The 23613-nt window shown below is 42.6% G+C and overlaps 1 protein-coding gene and 1 pseudogene across 1 annotated transcript in view; one reads left to right on the top strand and one right to left on the bottom strand.

Moving 5' to 3' along the window:
• Positions 1-23613, top strand: part of TMC7 (transmembrane channel like 7) — a 52869-nt gene that overhangs the window by 24885 nt on the left and 4371 nt on the right. The window contains exons 6-15 of the mRNA XM_022552220.3: positions 3069-3214; positions 6800-6947; positions 7967-8140; positions 9381-9538; positions 13365-13482; positions 13787-13884; positions 15543-15729; positions 17662-17792; positions 20654-20809; positions 23342-23420. Coding sequence (XP_022407928.3) covers positions 3069-3214; positions 6800-6947; positions 7967-8140; positions 9381-9538; positions 13365-13482; positions 13787-13884; positions 15543-15729; positions 17662-17792; positions 20654-20809; positions 23342-23420 — 1395 coding nt within the window. The remainder of the gene's footprint in view (positions 1-3068; positions 3215-6799; positions 6948-7966; positions 8141-9380; positions 9539-13364; positions 13483-13786; positions 13885-15542; positions 15730-17661; positions 17793-20653; positions 20810-23341; positions 23421-23613) is intronic.
• LOC115803761 (mitochondrial fission factor pseudogene) lies at positions 10839-11675 on the bottom strand (annotated as a pseudogene).

Raw genomic sequence — 23613 nt, forward strand, 5'->3', positions numbered from 1 at the left:
TCCCTGAAATCCCTTAAAAGTCTATTAATCCCAGGTTAACCTGCTGCTCTAAAGTAGAATTAATCTCATCCTTCCTATAGTAGTTCCAAACGTTTTTAATTCTTCTTTATTCTAAAAAATGTTTTTGTGTGTGTGCTTTCATTTTTTTTATCCCACTTTTTTTTAGCAAATAAGATTGCAGCTATGAAAAGTGGTGTCTCTGCCTTCAGGACTAGGGTTTCTCAACCTTGGACCCAACAACACTCCTTTGCTGTGGGCCTGTCCTGTGCACTGGAGGGTGTTTACAGCATCCCTGGCCTCCATCCACTAGATGCCAGTAGCAGCCCCACTGCTGTGACAAGCAAACATGTCTCCAGACATGCCAGATGTTTCCTGGGGAACAAAATTATCCCAGGTTGAGAACCCCTCCTTTAGATGTTTTAAAAAATACAAGTATATAAAAATATCTTTCTGAAAGTTACTGGTATTAAAATGCCATGCTATTGAACATTTCTGAATCGATAAATAGAAAGCATCGAATTCGTCCACTGCATTTGGTTTTGAAAAAGTGGATTTTACATCTCTGATCTCATGTTTTCCTCAGAACAACTGAGAGGAATCGTCAGGTGGGTGTTAAAATGTCCACTATACAAATGAGAAAACTGAAGCTTGCAAACTATGCAAGGAGAAAAGAAAGCCAGTGACTCACCCAAGGTCACATGCTAGTGAGATCAAATCCCAGAACTGCTGTTAGCCCCATTTCTTTAGGTCACATCCCATGAGAGAAGTTCCTTGTCGCAGGTCACCACACACCATGATCTTCTTCGTTATAGGAAAGATTTCACAGGAGACTTAGATGCACTTGATCATAAATGTTCAATAAACTATGCATGATAAAAAACAGCCCTGCCCCAAAGAATGAATTTTCTACAGTGATTAAGATGTTCTGGATCTGTACTGTGAAATTCGACAGCCACTAACTCTTAAGCACTTGAAGTGTGGCTAATGTGACCAAGAAACTGAATTTTAATTAAATTTTATTGTTGTTAATTTCAATTTATTTGTTTTCAGTATGTGTTTTTAAAACCATTCTACATGCATTACAGAATGGCCATCATGTACATTCCCTGTAATATCACTGTTCTCACCCACGCAAGCAAGTAGCAGCCTTACACATATTTTTCATGTGTTTTTAAACACTTCTGTTCATGTTTATAGAATGAACAAAACAGCCACTCGCTGAACAGGGTTCTCTATGTAGCAAGCAAATACCACTTCAGCATATTTCTTACAAGTGTTTTTAAACATTTCTATATGTATTACAAAATGACTGTCACATCCATTCATGGAAATAGCAGGGTTCTGTTCTCCATGTGGGTTGCAAGTCTGTAGCAGTCTTACAACTTCTCTCTCACGCTGAATTTTAAAAACTTTTCTACACACATTACAGAATCGACATCCCATGCATTGACTAAAATAAAAGTATTCTGAACATATTGAGCAAGTAGCACTTTTACAACCATCTTTTTTCCTGTTTTTAAAATCTTCACTAATGCATTACAGTATGCGTATCACATTTATGCACTGAAAAACAGTCCTCAACATAGCAAGTAAGTAGCATTCTTACATCTTTTACATGTTTTTTTTTTTAAATTGAGATGTGATTGACATATAACACTGTATACATTTGAGGATGTACGTGTTGGTTTGATACCTTTATATATTGTAATATGATTACTATAGTAGTTTTAGTTAATAACCTTTATCATGTCACATATAAATTTTAATTATAGGCCCAAGAGGGAGCTGGCCAGAGAGATTAAGCAGTGGCTTGTCTTTGCTGAAGACACAATTGAGGCAAGCTCATGATCGTATCAGAGAAATTATTTTCCAGGCCCAGTGGACCTTTGTCCTGTAATGTAACTTTATTTTGTAGGAGAGATTGATGACAGTCCTGACACCAACCTGGGGCAATAAAAACATGTTTTGTACAGTTTTATGGCCTGTGTGCCCCAGCTTCAGGAGGGTTAAAGAAAAGATGGAGTCTTCTGTTTCTACATGTTTGTTTTTCTATTAAAAATTTACTTAAGTACTCAGTATAAGTATACATGGTTATCATAAAAATATAAGACTTATAGAGTAAAAAATAAAATTACCTCTTCCCAGAGACCACCAATCCTTTAACACCATGGTTCATATCTTTCTCAACCTTTCTTCTGCGCTTACATGGACTTCTTTTTTTTTTTTTTCTTTGCGGTACGCGGGCCTCTCACTGCTGTGGCCTCTCCCGCTGTGGAACACAGGCTCCAGACGCGCAGGCTCAGCGGCCATGGCTCACGGGCCCAGCCGCTCCGCGGCACGTGGGACAGAGGGCACTGCTGCGCCACCAGGGAAGCCCCCCCTGTGTATTTTTAATGCTCAGGCTTTATCTGTGCTTTATTCCCCAAACTCTAGTTGAGCACCCCATATATCTCTGGATTTTTTTTAATTGGTCTAAATTATTTTTTAAATTAATTTTTTAATTGAAGTATAGTTGATTTACAGTGCTGTGTTAATTACTGCTGTAGGGCAAAGTGATTCAGATATATATACACATATATATACACACACACACGTATACGCCCTTTTTTTTATATTTTCCGTTATGGTTTTTCATAGGATGCTGAATATAGTTCTCTGTGCTGTACAGTAGGACCTTGTTGTGTATCTATTCTATATGTAATAGTTTGCATCTGCTAACCCAGCCTTCCACTCCGTCCCTCTCCCAACCTCCTCCTCCTTGGCAACCACCAGTCTGTTCTCTATGTCCACGACTCTATTTCTGTTTCATAAATAGGTTCATTTGTGTCATATTTTAGATGTCACATATGTGATATCATGTGGTATTTATCTTTCTCTGTCTGACTTCACTTAGCATGGTAATCTCTAGTTGCATCCATGTTGCTGCAAATCTGGAATTTTTCCAGTCTCTGGGGAATTCAGGGATGAACAGTGACACTGGAATGTGAGTTCCTTGAGGCAGAGACTGGCTTCCTGGTTCCCTGCAGTCAACTCACTAATCTGACCTCCTGCCCTTGGCTTTGTTCCAGGGTTTCTTGGAGGACACCTGCCTCTTTTATGGACATTACACCATTGACGGGGTGAAATTTCAGAACTTCATCTATGATCTGCCTCTGGCTTATGTGTTAAGCACAGTTGCCTACCTGGCCCTGAGCCTTCTTTGGATAGTGAAAAGGTAAAGTTTATCTTGTCATTGTGTTCTCTTTGAATTATTCTTGATGGCTGGAGTCTCGTGGAGGTCCGTGGACTCCAAGAGCCATTGCCCAAAGGATGAGCAGAGTGCAGGGCTGAGCTTTGTGGAAAAAGGTTTGTGAGTGTGTTGGAGGCTGTGGACACCTGGAGGATGGAGGCAGCATCTGGGAGCTGGAGTAGCAGCCCAGAGTCTTCAGTCAGTCATCAGTGAACACATTTGCCAGTACCATTCTGCCGACCTTATCTTTTTTTTTTTTTAAATCTATCAAGCCTAAGCCCTTTATTTTTTTAAATTTATTATTTATTTATTTATATTTGGCTGCGTTGGGTCTTAGTTGCTGTGCACAGGCTTTCTCTAGTTGCGGCGAGTGGGGACTACTCTTCGTTGCGGTGCGTGGGCTTCCCGTTGTGGTGGCTTCTCCTGTTGCGGAGCATGGGCTCTAGGTGCGTGGGCTTCAGTAGTTGTGGCACGTGGGCTCAGTAGTTGTGGCTCGTGGACTCTAGAGCACAGGCTCAGTAGTTGTGGCTCACGGGCCCAGCTGCTCCACGTCATGTGGGATCTTCCCGGACCAGGGCTCGAACCCGTGTCCCCTGCATTGGCAAGCGGACTCTCAACCACTGCGCCACCAGGGAAGTCCCACCAACCTTATCTTTGATCCGGTATGTATGCTAACCAGGTCTCTACTGGGTTGCGAGTGGCAGAAACCCAGCTCTGACTAACTGGGCTAAAGGGGAATTGAGTGGCTGAGAGAACCAAGGAAGGGAGGAAACTCCAAATTACAGGAAGGACAAGGATATAGGAATGGATTCAAAACAACCCAAAGCAAGGGCTCCTGCATCTCTGATTCTTCTGGTGGCAGCTTCCTTATGTGTACTCCCAGGGTCACAGGCTCAGAAATCCTTTGAAGAGACTTGCTGGCTCTGCTTCATTCAGGTACCCAATTCTGACCCTTCAGTTGTGGCCAGTGGGTTAGGGTCATATGAGAACGTGGCATTTCACGTGGTAGGCAGGCATTTTAGTGGGAGGTGCCAATTCCCAAGAAAAGTGAGGATTATTAATTACTTTAAATTACTTTAACAAACAACTATCCCCTAAAGTACAGTGGCCCAACACAATAGAAGTTGTAAATCTTTCTCCCATGAAGTTCTTAGTGGGCCGCAGGTTAGTGTGGAAGACTCCTTCTCAGTCCTGCTGGGACTCAAGGTGACTGAAGCTCAGCCATCGTCAGCATGTGGCTTTTTAAGCTGTTCCTCTTGAGGGCTGGAAGGGAAAACCACCTTGGAGGAGTATCACGTGGTAAGTGTTTCTGGGCCCAGCCTGAGAGTGAAGAACGTCACTCACATTCCATCAGCTATAGCTTAGTCACATGACCACGGCTCACTGAAAGGGAGGCTGGGAAATGTTGTCCTTGGCTGGCAGCCGCTTCCCAGCACTAGCGCTACACTATGAAAGGAGAACCACCCATTCCTGATGGACGGCTTACTGTCTCTGCCCCAAGGGGAATGCTTGGATGGGCACCTCTCTTACCCACTTCATTGTGCCTGTGAGAGCCGGGCAGTGCTTATAAGCCATGGGGCTGTGAAGCTCCTTATCACAGGTGTAGAAGAGACCAGGGTTTTGGTGTCTGAGTCTGTCCTCCATGGAGACCAGGGTTCACCACCACAGAGAAAACCCCAGAGCCCAGCTGGGCACTCGTATCCTGAGTCAGGATCTGTGAGATGAAAATGAACTGGTGTGTGTCCATCCCCCACAGAAACGGGCAGCATACTGGCAAAGAGGAGCAGTGGCTCATTTTGAGGGCTGAGAGATGCTCGGTAAAGAAATGTTGGTTGATTGGGGTTCTGGCTTTGCTGTTGTGTGCTCACGGCAAGGGCAGATCCAAGTTTTATGGACCGGCAGTGTAGACCGTATGGAGGGGCCATCTGTAAGACAAAGAACATGAAAGTATCTTTTGTAAATGATAAAAAATCAAAACAAGACCATAGGAACACATTGCTAGAGGCGCTCCGGGGGCCTTGGAAGGGGCCCTGAAGAAGAAGCTTTACCAGCTGAACAGTGAAGCCGCCTCCAGGTCCTGCTCAAGCTTCTGCGCCTCCGGGCCTTGACTGCTTCGTGGGGAAGCCTGCAGGGAGGGTGGCTGTGAAGTAATGGGGAGCGGCCTACCCGGGGAGGAGGAAGCGCTACAGGGTGGCAATGGGGGTGGACTTAGGGGTCGAGAGACCAAGGTTCAAATGTGGCTTCACCTCGGTGAACCTCATTTTATTTGTCTGTGAAATGCACACACCTAGAAGGGTTGTTGGGAGGATTAACTGAAACATTGTACTAGCCCCAGTTCTGCCACTAGCTCTTTGGATCTAGGGAAATACTTTTTCCCTTCTCTAGATCTTAGCTTTCTCACCTGTGAAATGGAGGTTTGGTCTAAATCAGACCATTCAATTGAGGTGGGACCTCAGAATCACCATGGAGCTTTATAAATAGCATATTTCTGGACCCACCCCCCCATGAGACCTACTGAATTAAAAATCTCAGGATATGAAATCACCCAGGAGTCTGCATTTTGGAAAAGCACCCCAGCTGGTTCTGACATAAATTCTTTGCTGTGAACCTTTGGCAGAACAACTGATTGCTATAATTCCTTTCATTTCTATTGTCTTCACAACTGAGTAGCAAATCCTAAAAATACCCTGGTTTGTCTACAGAGTGTGTGGCATTTGACGTTTTTATGCCAAGTGCCAGAGTGTATTTTTTTCCAGGAAAGCATTTGAATGAGTAATGATTATGAACTTGTGCAACAGGGTGACATCTGACCAAAACAGGTGCTCGCTAAATATTTGGTTATTTTACTATTTAAGTCATTTATTCATGCATGTATCCATGTATCCAGTATCCATGGATAGTGGCCATATTTATATCCAGGCATTCCGGATATAAAGGTGGGAAGACAGTCAGGGTACCTGCCCTCAAGGAGTTTAAAATTTAGTCAGGGTAAGGGGCTACAAGCAGTAAACACATAAATGAGGTGATTGGAGATTAGGTTATTGCCGTGAAGGAAATTAAAGAGACTGACTTGAAGCAGGAGTCACAACTTTAGATGGGATGGTGGGGAATCTGTGGAGGGGATATTTGAGTGAAACCTGAGGGATAAGAAGGAGGCAGCCATGGGAAGAGGAGAGGGCAGAGGGAACTGCAGGTGCAAAGACGCTGAGGCTGGAGGAGAGGTTTGTGTGTTTATGGATAGGAAAAAAGCCTTTGTCATTGCAGCAGAGTGGCCCTATGGGAGGAAAGATGGCGCCACGCAGGGTCACGCAGGACCTCTAGGGTGTATTAAAAGAGTTTGGATTTTATTCCAGCTGTGAAAGAAGCCATTGAATGGATGAAAGGAAGTGATTTTCAACAATGAGATGCCTGGTTAGCTGCCACATATTTAGAACGATCCAAAACTTGACCAAGCATGTCAAAATGGGTGGAAGATGCAGCTATGTGTAACTTGTAAATTTTAGACAAAGCATATCCATGGGCCTGTATTTTGTTGGTCTTATAAGAACGATAAACGTGTTTTGGGGTCAGGTCGGTGGAAGGGTTCAAAAGTAATCTGATCCGGAGCGAGGAGCACTTCCAGAGTTACTGCAACAAGATCTTTGCGGGCTGGGACTTCTGCATCACCAGCCGCAGCATGGCGGACCTGAAGCACAGCAGCCTGCGCTACGAGCTCCGAGTGAGTGCCACTCAGGTTTCTCTTGGCGGGAGGTGGGGTTACAGCTTGCAAAGGAGCTGGTGGGGACCAGGCTGTCCCCAGTGCTTAGCTGTGTAGCCCCTATGTAGTTTTCAAGAGCTTTCTGCAGAGAACCACTTCCTGGGGTTGATCACCTTAGCCCCAAGCATGAAGCTGGTGAACTGGGGCTGGGGAAAGAGGTGGTATCTTCCCTTCTCCCCCATCACCTTGTACTATTTTTTGATTTTGTTTTAATTTAGAAAACTTATTTTAATCCTAGTTGAAGGAAACTGTTTTTTTTTTTTTTTAATTTTGCTGGAGTATAGTTGATTTACCATATTGTGTTACTTTCAGGTGTGTGGCGAAGTGATTCAGTTATACATATACATATATTCATTCTTTTTTAGATTCTTTTCTCATACAGGTTATCACAGAATATTGAGTAGAGTTCCCTGTCCTATACAGTAGGTCCTTGTTGGTTTGTACGGTTATTTTTCTGCTTGATGAGAACCTGTCATAAACATCTCTTAAACCAGAAGAAATAGGACTAAGAATGCTATGATAATAAGGTGGAGTGGAGAGAATATGAAAAAGCGGAATTTCCAAATTAATCAGGAGAAAAGGAGTAACAAATAGCATCTTGATCAAACCTACTGAAAAAAGGAGGAGACAATGATATCAAAAGTTTAATGAAGTGAGATGGAAGGAATCAAATGAAGTGTATTATTTGTTTAAAGAAATAACATATAGGTAATAGTAACATATAGGTAATGTCCTGAATAGGTTATAGTTCTGTTTTCACATTTATTGTGGAGTCTAATTTCAATCTTAAATAGAAGGTCTGCCTTCATTTAGGAGACATGGAAACTGGTTGGGCTTTGTCCAGGAGGGTATCCCTGGGGGAGATGAATATTTAGGAAACTTTAAAGATCGAGAGGGAGAGTATGACGGTGAGTCACAGTTTCCACCCCTAAATATCCCTTCATCGCAGTGCTCACAAATGAGCTTTCTTTTGTTCTCAGGCAGATCTGGAGGAAGAAAGAATACGGCAGAAGATAGCAGAAAGGACCTCAGAAGAAACGATACGGATTTACTCTTTGAGACTGTTTTTGAACTGTATCGTGCTGGCCGTTTTAGCGGCATGCTTTTATGCAATCTATAGAGCGACTATATTCTCTCAAGAACACATGAAAAAAGTAAGTGCTCCGTGAAAGTCAAGTTAACTTTTAGTCCCGTTGGACGTTATGTATGCTAAGTGTATTGCAAACCTCTCAGGTGGATACTATCATCATTCTGTTTTACATATGGGGATATAAGTTTGGCTGATATGACAGAGAACCTAAAATCAGAGTGACTAGTTTCCACTTTCAATAGAAAAACAAAAAGCATCCAAAATAGAGTGTTAGGGGTACCTCCTCCTCCTGGAGTTTACAATGTTCAAATCCAGGCTGGACTGCCTGGATCTAACCCCCAACTGCACAGCTTACTATTTGGGGCCTCAGTTTACCTAAAATAACAGTGGTTTTAAAAATCCAAGTTGGGGGCTTCCCTGGCAGTCCAGTGGTTGAGATTCCACGCTTCTACTGCAGAGGGCACAGATTCAGTCCCTGGTTGGGGTATTAAGATCCCGCGTCCTGCAGCACAGCCGAAACAAATTTAAAAAAAAATAAATAAAAATCCAGGTTGGTCTAGTGGCTCTGCTTCATGAAATCAATCATCAGGGGCCCAAGCTCCTTCCATCTTGTAGCTCTGCCATCCTTAGAATGTGGTCTTCTTCTGTATGGCACCGGGTAGCTCACCACATTCACATTCTAGCCAATGGGAAGGAAGTGAAGGAGATGAGAGCACACCCCTTCCCTTCAAGGGCAGGACCTGGAGGTTGCACTTAACACTTCCTCTTATATCCCTTTGGCCAGAATTTAGTCAGAGAGCCATTTACCTAGGAAGACAGTCAAATTACCTAGGAAATTTAGTTTTATCTCAGATAGCCATATATGTGACTAAATAATCTGTTATTATGAAAGGAGGAGAGAATGGCTGTTCCAAGTCAATTAGTTCAGCCTTGAAAATGCTTTCAGTTGCCCATTGATACAGAATACATGGATTTTTTATATTTCACCTTAATAAATCCAGTAGAGCTCAGTTTTCTTCTAGTATGGTACTAGATCATGGTTCCTCCGTTTGAACACCCAAGGAAGGAGATGGCTTAGTTTTAGGTGCCATGTTGAATGAAACAAATGTTTTGTTTTGTTTGCTAAACATGTTTGGGGTTTTTTTCCCCCTTACAGTTCTAATGAAATATAATTGACATACAATACTGTATAAGTTTAAGGTGTTCAGCATATGACTTGACATACATACAGTTGAGTTCTTTTAAGGTCAGTTCATTTGTGATGCAAATTATTATACTCCTGACCAGTTCTGTTATCTTCATAGGAAATTGACAAGATGGTTTTTGGAGAGAACCTCCTGATATTGTACCTGCCTTCTATTGTGATCACGCTGGCCAATTTTATCACCCCAATAATCTTTGCCAAGATCATCCACTATGAGGATTATTCCCCAGGCTTTGAGATCCGGCTGACAATCCTTAGGTAATGCCTAGACATGCCAAGCACGTCACCACTTGTCCCCTCCCCTGCCCACGGCAGACATTGCTAATCCATTGTGGTACCTTTCCCTGCTGAGCCAAGAATCCTGTTCAGCCTTCAGACAGCCCCCATGAATGAATCAGAGTTTGCATATGCAGGGAAATCTCTTTGACTTGAGCATCTATATTTTTTTCATGTATTAGCACATCGACAGCTGAGGGCATAGGGTGGGGCCCTTGGAAGAAATGTTGCTCTTAAGATGTTAGAAAGACAAGTGTATACCAGAAGGAGAGTGAGGAAGTGAGAGAGAGAAGGGAAGGCACCTTATAAAGGGTATGTTATTTGGCAAGTTGCAACTGGGGCTCAGTCCTATGGGACAACTCTGGGAGTTTGCGTGGAAAATATCTTAGACTTTTCCTATGCAGGAGTGTTTGTCCTCCAGCAAGTATTTGGCCTCCCCTGCCTAAGGGTGGCTGGCTCCCAGGGGCATTAACTCCCTCACACTTCTACCCCACTAGGCCCATGCATGGCCTTGGGACGAGAGTTACAGTAGGAACTTGCAGTAGGAACCTGAGACTTTTGCTGGAGTGAGTGCTGAGAAAAATGTGGCCCAGTCACCGACTGTGTGTGCTACCATTGACTCTTTTTTTTTTGGTTGACAGTTTATTAAATACACTACATTTGTACCTTATTCTGTAGTTTTTTAAGTCATTCACACATGGACTTAGTAAAAATGTGCTTTATAGAAAACCATCTGCAAAACTAAAATAAAAATGCACATTTTGCTCACATCTTAGATAAACTGCTGAAAATGTTAGGAATTATTTTATTGAAGGTGATCATGAAACATGAGGTGGCTTGAGTTTATTAAATCTGACACCAGACCATGACTTCAGTAGTGTTAATGTTGAAATGTGGATGCAAAAATGTCTATTAACTAAACTGTTTACTCTAACAGTGTTTGAGAAACAGGACAAAATAAAGTATTATTTTTCCTTTACAGACACTTCTCTAAATCCAATTCCTATACACTTTTTTCTCTCCCATTCATAGAATTAGCTCTGCAGATTGATGAGGCAAAAAAAATTCCTTAAATAAAACCGAAACAAACTAGATGCTATTTACAAAACATGAAAAGGGAGAATTTTAAGTAGGTGTTATGGCAAAACTGGTTAAAACTATATACAGTCAAGTGACAGAATATACCTTTACTTCTGCAAATATAAGTCTTTCCCCACCTCCTTTCTGGGGGAAATACATTTCAGGGCATGGACTGTAAAACGGCATACAATGCAAAGACAGAAACAAAGAAGTTTGCAAATTCTTTTTATTTCCAGCTGTTGAAACAGTATTTTTGAGAGCTGGGGTTACCTCTAGCGGTGAAACCAGAGCCAGCTATTAAGGAGGCAGAATGCTACAGTAGTTGAATACATGACCATTTCTCTTTTAGCACGTTCTTTGTTCTCCTCTTCCAGAAGTTGTAGACGTCTATTTAGTTTGATTATCTTTCATCTTAATGAAGCTGCATCTACAACAGTCATGTCATCTGAGGTTCCTTCAATCGTTGTATCTGTATTTGAAATGCCGTACATGGAGTCAGTCCTGACCAGCTGTCCGTTTAGGCGAACACTCATAGAGCGCTCTCTTTTTAGCCTGCCAACTGCATGGATTTCTTCATTTTGAAGGGTTGGAGGAGGTCTTTCTAAATCCAGAAAATCTAGTGGTCTTTCACTTAGCGTAAGCACACGAGGTGGTGTTTTTAGTGCCAGAGGTTTGAAGGGAGTTGACTGTATAAGGTCAGGATCTGCTGGTCTTGAAAATGGAATGTCTTCATTATTTCCTGCTACAACAATTCTCTCTGGAACCTGCATAATCACACTAACATTTGAAACTCCTTCTTGGAATCCTTGTTCCAGGTCAGCATTTGGTGGTGCTACCTTTAATTTTTCCAGGACCCTCATTCTCTGACTAATAATACCTTCGGTGTATTCCATTTCATACTGAGCTCGACTGATTTCCGCCATCTCAGCAGCAGTGGGAGAAGGAAATGCTGCCCCACTCACTAAATGTGTCCCAATTACTGCTTGCTTTTCGGCATTATCTGCTTCTGTGCTTCATGTTAAATCCTTTCACTTGCTTCAATATGCACGTGCTGGATTTAGAGCCACACTTGTCCCCCTGGGCCCGCTGGAGGGTCCCTGGCGAGGACTGCTGCCCGCCGGCTCCCGGGGCCCTCACGTGGGCGCTGTCAGAGGCCGTGGGCCAAGCTCATGGAGGCGCGTGGGCAAATCACCGGCCTGAGAGGCCCGCAGCGAGCTACCACTGACTCTTTATAATTTGTTGTAATGTCTCTTCTCATACTAAACAAATATTCAGTTTCCTAAAAAAATAATATAAAAAATAAAGAAATGGCAGGTGTAAAGCTGGGCCCAGGGAGTTAACACACATGAGTTAAGGAGGACCAGGTAGGGAGTGTGTGACACTAGAATGTTTTCTGTCTGCTTCTCAAATGCCTCAGATGGCATTTGCATCTTTGTTTAAACAAATCTTTTTATTTTGGAAATTTTCAAACAGGACAGTATAATGAACCCCCATGTGTACCCATCACTTAGTTTCAACTATTTACCAACGTTTTGCTAGTCTTGTTTCATGCGGTCCCCCCCACTCTGCTGGATTATTTTCAGCAAATCTCAGGCAACATGTCATTTCACCTGTAAACAGCTCAGTATATCTCTAAGTGACAAGAACTTTTCTTTTTAAACATAATCGTCATCACACCTCACAGAATTAAGTCAGTCCCCTGATGGAGTTGCAGAGAGCTTTCTATGGTTGGTTTATTCAAACCAAGACCCAAAGAAAGGCATCATGCTGTGTTGGGTTGTTATGTCTCTTAAGTCCCCTTTATTCTTTCAAGAATTCCCCCATTGTATTATGTTATTGATTTGTGGGAGAAGCTGAGGTGTTTGTCCTATAGAATGTTCTCTACTTTGGATTTAGTTCATTGCCTCGTCATGGTGTCTTTTGTTTTCCTGTATCCCTCCTCAAATGTGGATTGAGACTTTTTATTAGATTCCGTTTCAGTTTTTAGTTATGGAAACCTCTTCGGTGGTGATAGGTACTCACGTCCGCCCCGAGGGAGGCACAGCATGTCAGGTGGATGGTGTGGGTTTGCTCCCCTACCCACACACTTTTTAACGTTTCTATATCATTTCTTTTTTTTATTACAAACCAAACAATAGATGAAACATCTTTTTAAAAAAAAAAAAAAGAGCCCTCTGCCCTCCTCTTTTGAATCCATTTTCCCCCAGCAGCCCTCATCTTCACGGTTCCTGTTGTTCATGCCAACGTTCACACGTTTTGTTTTCTTTTAAAAATAGGATTGTATCTACGTGAAACTCTGTATTTTTTTCACTTCTCAGTATATCAGCCATCTCTCAAAGCTGATACTTAGAAGATTCAATTAGTTCTTTCCAGGAATTGTTCTCAGCGTGGCTACATCATCTTGGATTCAGGAGTTCCCAACTTTCTGATCTGTTTTTTTCTCTGCCATTTAAAAATTATTGTGGTAAAATACATATAACATGAAATTTACCATCTTAGTCACTTTTAAGTGAACAATTCAGTGGCGTTAAGTACATGCTCAGTGTTGTGCCACCATTGCCACTGTTTGGTTCCAGAATTTGCTCATCATCCCAAACAGAAACTCTGTGCCCATTTGTAGGTTTGCTGTTAAGAAAGGCAGCTTCTCTGCACCCCAGCCCTGTTCCAAGGGGCCCGCCTGCCCTGAGCCCTTCTCCTCCCATCCTCTCTCCTACCCTCTTCCCTGCAGGTGTGTTTTTATGCGGCTAGCCACCATCTGTGTGTTGGTGTTCACTCTGGACTCCAAGATTACATCCTGCGATAACTACCCGTGTGAGCTCTGTGGCTACAACCAGAAACTCTACCCGGTGAGGCTGCGGGGATGGGCATCCTGCTCGGTGGGTCATTTGGGGGTGGTAGCATTAGGGTCGAGAGAACAGCCCATGAAGCCAAGGGTTTGAATCCCAGTTGATCCTCATTCTTGCTGTGTAGCAGAGTCTGGCACACCAGGCACTTCTAATTCTAAGGGCGTGAAAACCAAAGTCTGTGCTGGAGCTCAGAGGAGCATCTGCCGATGCCTTCCAGAGGCAGCAGGATCGGGGGCTGGACATGGCATTGGGAGAACCTGGCTTTTTCTGCTCCGAGTCAGGCTCATTTCTCTCTGGGTTTCAGTGCTGGGAGACCCAAGTTGGGCAGGAAATGTACAAGCTGATGATCTTTGACCTCATCATCATCTTGGCTGTGACACTTTTTGTGGATTTTCCTAGAAAGTAAGTGTGAGGGGTACCCCTCTTATCTCCCCCTACCCCCTCACCCTTTCCCTCATCCCCACCACAGGTTCCCAGCACAGCTGCTCTTCACAAAGTGCTGGATGATTCCGCATCCTGGGAACCACTGACAGCCATTGGTGACTTTGAAAAAGCTCCAGGCCATCACCTGCCCCTGGTCCATGATGTGCCCCATTGAAAGGCAGCACGAAGCAGAAATGGTGCTGCTTTCCGCGGGGCTGCCGTGGGGTGACGTCTTGCTAGCCCCTCCGGGCTGCAGTGGATGCCACATTTCCTAGTCTGGGTTCAAGACCCAGCACTGCCACTTCCTAGTCATGTGACTGAGGGCAAGTTATTTAAGCTCTGTGCCTGTTTTCCTACCTGTGAAATGGGAATAGTAGCAGTGCCCACCTCATAGCACCGCTGTGAGGATTAAATGACAAAATGCAGATAAAAGTACTAAGAACACTCCACGCCACAGAACTCAACAAAACATTAACTGTCACCATCAGGATTGTCATTACTATGCTGTCATTAAAAAAAAAAAAATTATTCTCAGCATCTCCTTGAACCTTAAGTGAAACCCTGTTCACTTAGTCACTTTTTTACCCACATGTACAAATTCTCCTGGTATATGCCAGAAGTCCAGAAAGCCCTTAAAAGTCAACATTAAAAAAGAAACTGTCCTTTTAAAAAATTACACAAATATGATGTGAATATGTGCCTATTAAAGTTTTTTAATATTTAAACTTAAATAAATACAGAAATCCGGGGAATAGTGAGAATTGTCTTTTGTTACCTTACCCCTACTTCCCAGTCCCACCCCACTCCACGGAGGTGACCATTGTTAACACTTTGGGGTAGATCCAGCAGTCCTTAAAACTAAAAACGCACATTTGTATAAATACATGTGTAAGTAAACACAGAGTCTTGCTGGAAGTGTTCTTTTTTACCCCACAGATGGGATCATGGTACATCCACATGGGTCCGCAGCTTGCTTTTTCTCCCCCATACAAACAAACTACCATGAACAACTTTCCCTGTCAAGGCACGTGGATTTTCCTCTCTTGCTTTAAGGACTGTACGTTATTCCACTGTACCCATGGCTTCTGATTTGTCGATGCAGCCCCTACTGATGGGCATTTAGGTTGTTTCCAGTAGTTTTGCTAATATGTGGTAATGCTACAGTGAACAACTATGTGTGTTTATCTCAGGCCCCTGGTCCTAGGGTTTTTGTAGAAAGCTTCTAGGATTCCAGGGAGTAGCATGCAGGGTGGTAGGGTCCTCATAAGCCATTTTCTGTGTGGATGCACAGTAGCTCAATACTTTTTGGGTTGAGTGGCAAACTAGAGCACAGAGACTGCCCGTGTCATTTACTGTCAACTACAGTGCAGTGAAGTAGGCTGTATTATAATCCCCTCACATTCCAGATGAGAAGAATGAGCCTTATCTAACGTTATTTGGCTGATAAGCTGTAGGTCTGAGACTTGGGCCCTGGTGTTAATGATTCCAGAGTTCAGGGTATTCTGCATCTTCTAGACATATGACTAACCAGTTTCCATAAGAAGTATGTGTGGAAACAGCCCTAATTTTGTGGATGTGGTTCTGTGGCCTTGGCCGACACTGTAGTCCAGGTGATAAATGGTCCTGTTTGTTTCCAGGATCCTGGTGACCTACTGTTCCTCTTGGAAGCTGTTTCAGTGCTGGGGACAGCAGGAGTTTGCTATCCCTGATAATGTTCTAGGGATCGTTTATGGGCAAACCATTTGCTGGATTGGAGCCTTCTTCTCACCCCTTCTTCCTGCAGTTGCAACCTTGAAGTTCATTATCATCTTTTACGTGAAAGAGGTAAGGAGAGGTGGGGTTGGGGGGTCAGTAACTGAGACCATCCTTGACCTTGCGAGACATTCGGCACACATGCTTGGAGCCCACCCACATCCCATTAGATGTATCAAAATTGCATCCCTTATTTGATACATATTTTTATTCTGGAAAAAAGACTTTGAATGGATTTTCACATTTTTGTCATTTTGAGAGTTTTGTTAGGAATGATTTTGCTCCTGTGATTTTAAAAAATGTTTTTTGTATGTAACTAAGAGTTGCGTTGCAGTTGATCAGTCAGTTGACAGTGGTTCATTTTGGTGATGTTTAACAAAAGGTTTATTAACTAAAGTTTTGTAGTTTTCTGTTGGATTTTGGAGCTGGTGCATTTATTTTCAGTTCTCAATTATTTGTGTAGCTCCTCAAACAGCTCACAGGCCCTAGGCATTGTACCTGAACTAAGTGCTTAATGGGTGAAGTAGCTCTATAGAGGACTAACTTATCTGGGCTTATTAACCAAACTTTTTCTTTATTGTAGAGGCAATATATGCTCACTATTAAACATTTAAACAATACAGATAGGTATTCCATCCCTTCTTCCAGAGGTAGCCTCTGTTAATAACCCCTGACATTATTACCACCTATTATGCCAAGCCCTGAGGATTCATAAATGGGAGTAATAATAGTAGTAATAGCAATGGCAACGATACACCCTTTGAAGTAGGCACTGCTAGTAACCATATTTTATAAATTAGGAAGCTGAAGTTTAGAGAGGTTAAGTAACTGGTCCAAGCTCACACAGCTTATAAATGACTCCTGGGATTTGAACCCAGGTTTACCTCACTCCAGAGCCTAAGCTCTTAATCCAGTAGGCAGGGCCTTGAATTGGGTCATACTTTCTACCTGGGTGTTTTGGCCTTTGAAGAATGTTCTGATGCTTTCATTTGGAAACTGAAATTGGCTGAAGTCACCAAGGGAGAGATGGATGCGAGAAAGCTCAGAGGAACTTGTTCTTCTTCCAGAAAATATGTTAGGCAGTGGTTTCCTAGCGTGTAGCCCAGTAAAGACAGCGTAGGGGTAATGGAATGGGTCACAGGTACTGGACTGAGTTCTGACATCCCAGTCTGACTGGCCACCTGCCCCCAGACACCCTAACAGGACACCAAGTGTCCCTGGTGCTCGGTGCCCTCGGCTCACAAGATGTTCCAGCTGCTGCAGTCACAGGAACTTGATGCCCCTTCCCGAGGCTGTAGCTTTCTAGAATGTTAAGGAGGAATTGGATGCCTGTTACTGTACCCCTCTCCCTGGCCCCACCTGGTTTCTCCTTCAAGTCTTTTTTCCCTCAATGGAAATATTTATTTTTAATATATAGGAAAAATACATATGCTTGTAAAATTCAAGCAAATATCTCCTGTTTTGGTGTGTATATATTTAGTACCTATTTAAACCCCTGTAGAGAATAAATACTTTTCGAATTCTTTCAAATCATCACATTGTACGCTCTTAAGTATCTTACCATTTTATTTGTCAATTATACCTCAGTAAAGCTAAAGAAAGAAAGAAGTTTACAGTAAAATGTTTAAAAAAATACTAAAAAAAAACTTAAACAAGATCATACAGTACAGAGTTTTGGAATCTACGCTTTTCATTTCACAGTGCCGTGTAGGATATAAAGCTTTTCTAAGGGCTATGTGATTTTCCATTGTGTAGATGCACTTTAACCTTTAAGGAACCCCTTGGGTAGCTACTTAGGTTGCTTTCAGTTATCCCCTGTTATTAACAACTGTAACAGTAAATATCCATATACTTATTTTTTGACCCATTTTTAAAATCTTGGTCTATACTGCTGACTACTCTAGAAAGATTATACCGATTTACATTCTATAAAACATGACTGTGCTCATTTATCCTCAGGGAAGCTGTGCTCTTAATTTTTCCTCTTTCTTCCTCTCCCCTTAGATAAGTCTTCTTTACACCTGCAGACCCTCTCCGAGGCAGTTCAGAGCATCTAATTCTAATTTCTTCTTCCTGTTGGTGTTACTGATTGGGCTGTGCTTGGCAATAATACCTCTGACAATCAGCATTGCACGGTAAATATGACTTTGTCTTCTAGAACATTCCCTGTTTGACATGTCCGTCTTTTATGTTAAAGGCTTCATTGCATTCTTTATTGGCTTTCCTCGTAGTGCTCCACCCGCAGAGGTCAGTAAGTCACTCCTGGCTCAGCCAGGCCCACCTTTGTTTCGTAATATCTTGGGTCACTTCTGAACTTGGGCTTGCAGGGTTCTCACTGTGTTTGAGAGTGTCGGTTGCCTCTATTCTACCCAGATCCCTTTTCCTAGTATCTCTCTTCTAGTCCCCTTTGGGATTGTTTCTTTGTTTCTGATTATGAAGTTAATACATGGTCACTGAGAAGACTTGGAGTGTCTTCTATTGCCAAGCACTGTGCCAGCTGCTAGGGGTATAAAGACAATTCAGACATGGCACAAGAAATGTAGTGTCTAGTGTGGAATTTGGAAAAAGCAGAAATGCTCAGTCCTGAGGATGGGAAGTTGAGGGTTCAAATCCCAGTGATGCCACCCCCTAGTGTTCTAACCATTTATACCAGAGGCTGGAAAGAGAGTAAATGATTTAGGTTTTCTGGGCCATATGGTTTCTATAGCAACTATTCAGCTCAACTGTCTACATATCACCTGTGTTGCAGCCATAGATGTTATGTAAACTAACAGGCATGACTGTGTTCCAGTAAAACTTCATTTATAAAAATTAGGCTTGGGACTTCCCTGGTGGTGCGGTGGGTAAGACTCTGCGCGCCCAATGCAGGGGGTCCAGGTGCAATCCCTGGTCAGGGAACTAGATCCCACATGCATGCCTCAGCTAAGGAGCCCACGTGTGGCAACAAAGACCAGGTGCAACTAAATAAATATGAAAAAAAAAAAACAAAAATAGGCTGTGGGCCAGATTTGACCTGTGGGCTATAGTTTGCCAACCCTTGACTTACAGTCTCATGGAATTCCATTTCTTCATCTTTATTTTATTTTATCTTATTTTTTTCCATTTCTTAATCTTTAAATGAAAAGTCTAGAACTTTGAGAGGCCTGCGTACCAAAAAAAAAAAAAAAGTATAAAGGAGTATATGGCGGAAGTTCATTCTCCAATTCTATTTCCTAACTACTTAGTTTCTGTCTAAGACAGTCATATCTGTATGTGTTTGTCTCTCTCTCAGTGGTTCTTTATTCTGTTGTATGAATGGATCATAAATTGTTCATCCATTTCCTTAAACAACATTTAGGTTGTTTCCAGGAATCTATTTTTATCCCTAAAATAGAGCTGCAGTGGAAAATTTCCTACGCAGAACTTTATGATAAGAATGTAGGCAATTCCTGTAAGCCTTAATTTAATTTTTTCCATTGTAATTTTATTTTTCCCTGCTTTTTATTTTGAAAAATTTTAATCTATAGAAAAGTTGAAGAAAGCAACAATGAAAATTTATATACCCTTTACCTGGCTGTCCCAGCTGTTAACATTCTGCTACGTTTGTTTTCTCTCTGTATATACATAGATTTTGTGTGTGTGTGATGATGAACCATTTGAAATTAAGCTGTAGGCATCATGACATTTCATTCCTAAATACTTGAACATGCAGTTCCTAAAAATAAGGACATTCTCCCTTCTATATATCCACAATAACATCATCACACCTAAGAAAATTAATGCCAATATCATATTCCTGCCATTTTCAAATTTCTCCAGTCCCAAGATAGTCTTTTATAGCTTTATTTTTTAAATGAAGCTCTTTCAAGTTTTGCTCATTACTTTCGGTTGCGATGGCTCCTTAGTCTTTGATTCTTCAAACAGTTTCCTCACCACTAAATTAAGAGACTGAAGGGCAGACTCCCCACATTCTGGAGTTGTCTGATTGCTTTCTCACAGTGTCATTTAACTTGACCTTCTTCTTCTTCTTTTAATTTCTGGTGCTCAATTTATTGTTGTTCTAAAATATCACCAGAGTCGCTATCTTCAAGTAACAGGTTCTTTTTTCTTTTTGAAGTATAGTTGATTTACAATGTTGTGTTAGCTTCAGGTGTACAGCAAAGTGATCCAGCCGTATATATATGGCTTTTTCTTTTTCACATTCTTTTCCCTTTTAGGTTATTACAAAATATTGAGTATAGTTCCCTGTGCTATATAGTAGGTCTTTGTTGGTTATCTGTTTTACATATAGTAGTGTGTATCCCAAACTCCTAATTTATCCCTACCCCCTGGCCTTCGCCTTTGGTAACCATAAGTTAATTTTCTATGTCTGTGGGTCTATTTCTGTTTTGTAAATAAGTTCATTTGTATCATTTTTTAAGATTGCTCAAATTAGTGATATCATACTATATTTGTCTTTCTCTGTCTGACTTACTTCACTTAGTATGATAATCTCTAGGTCCATCCATGTTGCTGCATATCGCATTATTTCATTCTTTTTTATGGCTGAGTAATATTCCATTGTGTGTGTGTGTGTGTGTGTGTGTGTGTGTGTGTGTGTGTGTGTATACACACACACACACATCTTCCTATCCATTCATCTGTCGATGTATACTTAGATTGCTTCCACGTCCTGGCTACTTTAAATAGTACTGCTATGAACATGGGTGTGCATGTATCTTTTTGAATTAGAGTTTGCTCCAGGTATATGCCCAGGAGTGGGATTGCAGGATCATATGGTAACTCTTATTTTTAAACTTGACCTTCTGTCCTGAATTTCCTATAAACTGGAAGTCAGGTCTAGAGACTTGATGAGATTTCAGGGTAAGCATTTTTGACCAGAATATTCCAGAAGGCCCATTAGGTCAGGCGGATCCTTGTGGGTCACTGTTAACAAAGCTTTGTGGGTACGCAGAGGAGGGATGCTCAGCCTGTGCTGCAGGCCTGGCCCTGAGCCCCGTGCTCTGTGTCCTGGTAGCATCCCTTCCTCCAAAGCCTGTGGGCCCTTCACCAACTTCAACACCACCTGGGAGGTGGTCCCCAAGATGGTGAGCACCTTCCCCAGCTCGCTGCAGTCTCTGGTCCATGGCATCACGTCGGAAGCCTTCGCAGTGCCTTTCTTCATGATCCTCTGGTGAGTGAGAACCACCTGGGTTCTGTGGGTATTTTCCACTGTGGCTGGTGGGCTCCTCTCCGCTGGAAAATGGAGCTCACCCACACCTCTTGATATGGTACCAAACCTCTCTGAGCCGCCCTTTTCCATCTCTAAGATGTCAAAATAATACCAGTAGTAATTCTTTCACGGGGTCACTGAGCAGGTTCAGGGAGATCCCACTTGTAATGGGGATCTGTATTTAGCCAGAAGCCTGAGTTATAAAATATAACCCAATAAATGTTGCCTATTGTTATATTACTGATTATTCACAAAATTAGTTGCTCTTTGGAAAAGGAACTGATAACTGGGCTGAGAGAAGAGCACCAGACTAGAAGCATGCACTTGAACCCTGGCTCTACCACTTACAAGCTGTGTGGCCTCAGGTCATCACATACCCTCTCTGAGCCTCGATTTCCTCACCTGGAAAATGGGAATAAGAATGGCACATACCTCATAGGGCTGTGAGAAGAAGGACATATGGTGAAGTGCTTAGCAGAGGACCTGGCCTTTAGTGAAGGCTCGATAAATGACAAGTGTTGGGTGCAGGGGCGACGAGGGTTTTTGTGCAGTGATTCACTTTCAGTGTAATTCTAATCACAAATATCTGTTGAGGACTTACTTTGTACTAGGCATTGTTCTAATTATAGCCCATTCTCATTATTCATAAATTCCATATTATTTTTCTGTATTGCAAATGTGCTTACTAGCTAAAATATTTTTGTAACCCCAAAATCAGTACTAATGGTGTTTTTTTTGATTATTTGTAGATATTCATAGAGTAGCAAAAAATTTGAGTTGCCTGATGCACAATGCCTCAGTGCATTTGGGCTGCTGTAGTGAAATATCATAGACTGGGTGGCTAAACAACAGAAATTTATTTCTTACGGCTCTGGAGGCTGGAAGTCCAAGATCAAAGTGCCAACATGGTCGGATGAAGATCCTCTTCCTGCTTACAGACTTCCTGTATTCTCATATGGCAGAAGGGACTAGGACGCTCTCTGGAGTCCCTTTTATAAGGGCACTAATCCCATTTGTGAGGACTCCTCATGACCTAATCACCTCCCAAAGGCCCCACGTTCTAATATCATCACCTTGGGATAAGGATTTCACAACATATGAATTTGAGGGGGACACAAATATTCAAACCATAGCTCAGACTGTAACTTAAGTGTCCTTTTTGTGATCCATTTAGTGCGATGTTTCTTGCATTTTGTGCTTTTGGTTGGTGATTTCACTGTTCACGCGTAGAGCTGAAGTGCCGTCTAGGGTTCCTAAGTGCAAGAAGGCTGGGATGGGTTTTATGAAGAAAATATGTGTGTTAGATAAGCTTCATTCAGGCACATGTCATGGTGCTGTTGGCTGTGAGTTCAGTGATATTAAATAAGGTGTCTTGAAACAGAAACAGGGTTATGTATTAATAACCTTCTCTCTCAAGAAACATAAAACACAGTATTGATCAGTTGACAAAAATGTTGTGACCAGGGGCATAAAGGAACCTATTCTGTATTTCCCCCCGGGGCACTGTTTCAGTGTTCCTGGAGACTATAGAACAGAAGAGAAGTACCACAAATCACTGGAATTGATTGTAGCTTACATGTATTAACTCATGCAATCATCACAGTTATCCTACGATATAGATATTATTAGAGGAAAACCCCACCATAATGCAAGAAAGGGGTTAAAAAATTCATTTGTTAAAGGCAGGATACCTTTGATATTCATAAAATGATGTGGGGTTGCAGCCAGTTAGCCTGGAATTGCAAGGATCCCAGAGTCCAGCGGTTCCATCCTAATCGATTCACCCCAGCTGTGGTTTGGCTGGCACCATCTGGTGGTGGTTACCTGATCTGGCTTCCACATCTTTGGGGGTCATTCTTGTCCTTGGCCATGAGGACTTCCAGAAGAGAAGACTGACATCACTGATTCCCGTGGCCCTCAGCCCTCTCTGGGGAGACTGGACAGGCAGCCACCTCCCCTGCACAGAAAACAGGAACCAGTTGCCAGTCGCTTTTATTCAAAATTGTATTATCTTAGGCTTGTTATCACTGGATTTTCCTCTATTATCCCCATTTTATAGATGAGGAAACTGAGGCCAGGGAGGTTCCACAGTGATCCTCCACAGCCAGTTCTTTCTGTGCTGAGCTGACCTTCTGGCCCGTCTCCTCCTCTCTCCCCTCTCATGTGTGTGCCAGGGGAGCCTCAGCAGCTTTTAATATTAACTCTAGAAAGCAAGGCAGGAATCAATCTCTGCTACCACTGCCCAAACCCCTCTGGCTGTTTCATTTTTTCTTTTCTTTTCTTTTTGTTGGAGTATAGTTGGTTTACAATGTTGTGCTAGTTTCAGATGTATACCTCTAGTTGTTTCTGATGCCCTCTGCTTGGGAGACGTGAGGGTTTTCTTTCTTTTTTTCTAACAAAAGTAAAACTATTCCAGGCGAAGTGTGTCGGGTTGTTTTCCAGTGGCCTTCAGATAGTACAGACTCCCTAGTGACCTCTCGCCTTTTGTTGCAGTCTCGTTATGTTCTACTTCATCGCCCTAGCAGGAGCGCACAAGCGGGTGGTTGTCCAGCTCCGAGAGCAGCTGTCCCTGGTAAGGAAGCACCGGTCCCAGGGGCAAGGCTGGGACATTTACCCAGGACACTGAAAGGAATGGGGAGCTCTTCCCAGGGAGAGGGTGGGATTTCCCATCACCACTCCCCCAGAGCCCTGCCTTCAGGCTCGGCCTCCTCCAGCCCCATTCATTCCCTGACTCATCCATTCCCTCAACATTTGTATCCTCATAC

Source organism: Delphinapterus leucas, chromosome 15 (genome assembly GCF_059928025.1).
Source record: "Delphinapterus leucas isolate spDelLeu-1000000601 "Yukka" chromosome 15, BTC_Dleu_Yukka2, whole genome shotgun sequence".
NCBI lineage: Eukaryota > Metazoa > Chordata > Mammalia > Artiodactyla > Monodontidae > Delphinapterus > Delphinapterus leucas.